Raw genomic sequence first — 5,085 nt, 5'->3', positions numbered from 1 at the left:
TTTACTCTAAGGGTGGTGAGACATTTGGACATTTTGTACAGGGACATGGTATCTGCCCTGACCCTGGCAGTGTTCAAGGCCAGGCTGGATGAGGGCTTGAGCAAACCGGTCTGGTGAGGAGGTGTCCATCCCCATGGCAGGGGGGGTTGTAGCTAGATGAGCTGTTGGTCCATTAAACCCCTTAAATTCTATGATTCTATGATTTTATAATACTGATATAAGACTGTAATTAGAAAACACAGAGCAGTAGTTGCGTTGGTTAGGTAAGGGTAACACAGGCTGGTGTTGATGTTGCCTCTGCTTTGGTGGCATCAGCAGCCTTGACTTTGAATAATATGCTTAGCCAAATACCTTTTTATCACTTTGACCCTTTGCATCTTGCTGCTGACTTCCTGAGGATGGGATATGAGGAAAAGGGAAATACTGCTTTGTTATGAGTTAATAGTTAGTAATTTGAGTGCAACAAGTAACAGACACATCACAATCTGTTGCACTGGCAAAAGGAGTGGCAGCAAATAATGCAGGTGGGAACTGTTTCCAAAGAAAAATGTCAGAAGATACATTTTTTTAGTGAGCATCATGAAGTGACTCCCCCTCTCCCAGGCTACAGTAAAAAAAATCTCTCTATAGCATCTGACTAATTAAAACAAAAGGCTCAGAACGAGGCAGAAGACAGCTTTCTGGCTTGAGAATTGCTGTTATTTATTTCTTTTACTATTTTCTTTCAGGTACTCTTTGCTACAGGGCCCAGACAAAGTAACAGCAATTTCTATGAAATCCGCACGTATGATATTAAGCCATCGAAGATGAAGGAGTTTTTGGAAATGGTCAACAAGTACCTTCACTATCGCACAGCTCACTCAGAGCTGGTGGGATTCTGGTACACGGAGCTGGGAGCCATGAATAAGGTGTTCCACATTTGGAAGTACGGTACGGTCAGCATCCCTTTGTGCTGCTCTGCTCTCTGTGTGTTCCTATCTCCTAGGCAAGAACTTGAGGGGAAGGCTTGCCTGGCTTTTATTTATTGCCCTTACTGTAAGGAGATGCCCCTCCCCCCAAATTGTTTCTGTACTGATTAGTGAAAAGAACGTTTCAGAGCCTGTCAGGAGGACTTGACATGTTGGAATGACAGAGTTACAAATGTTCTTAAGCGGTGGGTATAATAGATGAACTGCGGTGGAGTGTTTGGTTCATGGTAAATATTCTTAACCCAGAGCCAGTTCCACAAATGTCTTCAGAATTTCAAAATTAATGTGAAAAAGGCTGAGATCTCCTCAATAAAATAACATCTAGAAGTGCAGACAGCCTATATGCAGTCTATGTTTATGTGCATGTATCATTTTCTCTAATTTTCAGTGTAACACTCACTCCCATAAAACAGTGAGCACACGGAGTTTGCATGCTTAAACTCCTTCTGCAGTGGGCTTGTGATGAGGTGGGAAGCCACTCCACCAGTTCTGACTTTCTATGCACACGAAGTGTTTTGTTGCAGCTTAATCCTTTAGCAACAGGGTTTTTGCAGTATAATCAGCTTTTTCTGTTGTTGAATTGGTGCTGACACAGAAGGTGCAAGTGAGCCAAGAAAAGCTACAGTTATGCCAGAAACTGGGTGTACTGGCTGTGCTTTTTGTGGAGCCCAAGGGAAGTGGATACCTGGGTTACGGAGAGGTGGGAAGGCACACTAGTATTTCCTTGGATACCTGCTGCAGTCCAGGGTGTATCTGCATGTTGAGACAGTGTGCTCATTGAAATCCAGCATATTCACAGTACCTGTTTAGCCTAAGGAATTGCCCCTTTTGTTTTGGAGGGGTGAATCATAGACTTAGAGAATGGTTTGGAATTGAAAGGACCTTAAAGATCATCTAGTTCCAACCCTTTGCTATGGGCAAGGACACCTTCGCTGGAACAGGTTGCTTAGAGACCCATCCAACCTGACCTCAAACACTTCCAGGGATGGAGTATCCACAGCTTCTCTAGGCAACCTGTGCCAGTGCCTCACTACCCTCACAGTGAAGAATTTCTTCCCAATATCTATCTTTTGTTCTATCACTACATGCCCTTGTCAAAAGTCCCTCTCCACCTCTCTTGCATGCTCCCTTCAAGTACTGGAAGGCTACTCCAAGTTCTCCCTGGAGCTTTCTCCAGGCTGAACAACCCCAACTCTCTCAACCTGTCTTCATAGGAGAGGTGCTCCAGTCCTTGGGTCATCTTGGTGGCTTTCTGTGGACTCACTTCAAGAGGTCCGCATCTTTCTTATGTTGGGTGCCCCAGACCTGAACACAACACTCCAAGTGGAGTCTTGCCAGAGTGGAGCAGAGGGTTAGAATCACCTCCCTGGATCTGCTGGCCCTGCTGCTTTTGATGCAGCCCAGGATACAGTTGGCTTTCTGGCCTGCAAGTGCACATTGCTGGCTTATGTCCAGTCTCTCATCCACCAGCACCCCCAAGTCCTTATCCTCAGGACTGCTCTCAATCCATTCTCCGCCAGCCTGTATTTGTGCTCGGGATTGCCTCAAGCCATGTGCAGATCTTTGCACTTGGCCTTGTTGACCTTCATGAGGTTTGCACAGGCCCAGCTCTCAAGTTTGTCAAGGTCCTTCTGGATGGCATCCCTTCCCTCCACCCTATTGACTGTCCCACACAGCTTGGTGTCATCAGCAAACTTGGTGAGGGTGCACTCAATCCCACTGTCCATGTTGCCGACAAAGACGTTGCACCGCACAGCTCCCAGTACTGAGCCCTGAGGGATGCAACTCATTACTTGGACATCGAGCTGTTGACCACAGCTTTTTCAGTGTGACCATCCAGCCAATTCCTTATCCACTGAGTAGTCTGCCCATCAGATCCATGTCTCTCCAGCGTTGCACAACTCCAAGTGCATGACTTCAATTGCTCTTCCCTCATCCACCAACACTGTAATCCTGTCACAGAAGGCCACCACATTTGTCAGGCAGGATTTGCCCTTAGTGAAGCCACATTGGCCATCACCAATCACCTTAATTTCCATGTGTTTTAGTATAGTTTGCAGAAGGACCTGCTCCATGATCTTTCCAGGCACAGAGATGAGACTGACCAGCCTGTAGTTCCCCAGGTCTTCCTTCTGTCCATTTTTAAAAATGGGCTGCCATAACTTCTCAAATATGATGGATAGTGGCTTAGCCACTTCCTCTGCCAGTTTCCTCTGGACCTGCAGATGTATTTCATCAAGTCCCATGGGCTTGGGCACTGTCAGGTTCCTTAGATGGTCTTGAACATGAGCTTTTCCTGCAGCAGGTGGTTCTTCATTCTCACGGTCGCTTGTCTTTGCCTTCTGTGACTTGGGTGGTCTGGCTGGAGCACATGCTGGTGAAGACCAAGGCAAAAAAAAGGTCATTGACTACCTCACCCTTTTGTATGACCTGGGTAACCATATCTTTTGTTTTCTTCCAGAGAGGGACATTTTTCTGTCATCAGTAATACTGTGGATTTGCCTGCACCTATGGTTAATAAATTGGCTCACTTTTCAGAACTTTTTAGATTTGGCTATTGATCCTATCTCTGAAAACAAATTAATAATCTATGAGAGACTTTTAAAATGCAAAACCAAGGAAAAACTCTTTTTGTTTGCCAGCAGTGTTTTACAGGTGTGAGTTACAACATCCTTTCTCCTTGATTCAGCAGACCCTTGCTTATATCTTTTTAGTAGTTAAAAATAATTGGCATATTGTCCTCTTTGACCCAAGAAACAGATCTTTCTCAGGGTTCTTTCTGTTCTCAGATGCTGGATTTTTCCTATGCAGTGTCAGAAGCTGTATGCATAAATATACTGCTTAAGATGCCACTACAGCCTGACCAGTTCAAACTCAGACACTCTTAATTAAGTGGATTTGGTTGTAATTAAGGGAAAAAAGAATAAATCATAGCTTTTGGACATTTAATAACTTTTTATGTAGCTGAACAAATAAGCATTAATTCTACACTTTGAATGTCACTTTATATAAGCCAAACTCATATTTGTATTAATTTTTCTCTTGGTAGGCTAATACTTCTTCTGAATTTTCTTTTCCACTTCACTTCCTTATCCACTGTGCTTTCTCTGAATCTACTTATCCTTGGTAACTGTTGCCACATCCAGTAGTCCCTCTGGATGCCGTACATGAGTAATTTTAACAGTAACATGGCTTAATGTGTTTTCACTTTTTTATAACTTTTCTTGGAAAATTTGGTTTGGCTTGAAGCCATTTTAATCTGAGAGCTAAAGCAGAATTTAAAGCCATGTTTTTCAGAATTTGATGGAAACACCCCACATCTGCTTTGAGCTAATGCACTGTTTTAAAACACCAGTTTCAAAATTAGAGAAGTGCAGGTTGCTTTCTTGTAGTTACACATTTTGATTGAGTCTGACATGACATTAAGTACATTTTCTTACGCTGTTTTTTTCCCCCTATCTTACAGATGATTTTGCCCACAGAACAGCAGTCCGGCGTGCACTAGCCAACGACAAAGACTGGCAGGGAAAATTCATGTCCGTCGCCCTCCCCATGATAGAGAAGCAGCACAATGAGGTTGCTTATCTGGTACCCTGGTGTCAACTTGGGAAGCCTCCAAAAGAAGGGGGTGAGCTTATCTACCCTTTTGCTGATTAAAGTTACCAATGCCGCTGGACTAACAAAAATGGCTTAAAGTTTAAACCAGGTATTGCATGGTTTTATAACCCTTTATTAACAAATGCATGTACATGCATCCATGTGAAAAAGGTGACAAAACCAGATGGAGGATAGAATTTTTAAGAAGGATTTTACAGTAACTTACATCAATATCTGACTAGATTCCTGGTCATTAAGGCTGTTAATTATGAAGGCTGTGAATTGCTAGAACACGTGCAAAATGGCAGTACCATAGTAGTGGTCAGACCAGCAAATATTAATAGAACTGACTGTTCCCCAGTTTATGAATATTTGCAGACTTTGTTGCATGAAGTGACACAGAACAGACCTTGATTCAGCCCTTGGCATGTGCATACATACAGTAATCTTCATGCTTTATTTCCCCAGGATTCTGAATTCTATGCTGTTACAATTGAATTTGAAAGCAGTCCAGTTTTCT

The 5,085-nt window shown here is 43.3% G+C and overlaps 1 protein-coding gene across 1 annotated transcript in view; it reads left to right on the top strand.

Moving 5' to 3' along the window:
* Positions 1–737: 737 nt before the first annotated feature.
* Positions 738–5,085, top strand: part of NIPSNAP3A (nipsnap homolog 3A (C. elegans)) — a 5,921-nt gene continuing 1,573 nt past the window's right edge. Inside the window, exons 1-2 of the mRNA XM_009085199.1 lie at positions 738–930; positions 4,435–4,596. Coding sequence (XP_009083447.1) covers positions 807–930; positions 4,435–4,596 — 286 coding nt within the window. The 5' untranslated portion in view covers positions 738–806. The remainder of the gene's footprint in view (positions 931–4,434; positions 4,597–5,085) is intronic.

This window comes from Acanthisitta chloris, unplaced genomic scaffold (assembly GCF_000695815.1).
Source record: "Acanthisitta chloris isolate BGI_N310 unplaced genomic scaffold, ASM69581v1 scaffold7642, whole genome shotgun sequence".
Taxonomy (NCBI): Eukaryota; Metazoa; Chordata; class Aves; order Passeriformes; family Acanthisittidae; genus Acanthisitta; species Acanthisitta chloris.
The sequence above is the reverse complement of the archived record's forward strand: the minus strand, read 5'-3'. Positions and strand labels throughout refer to the sequence as shown.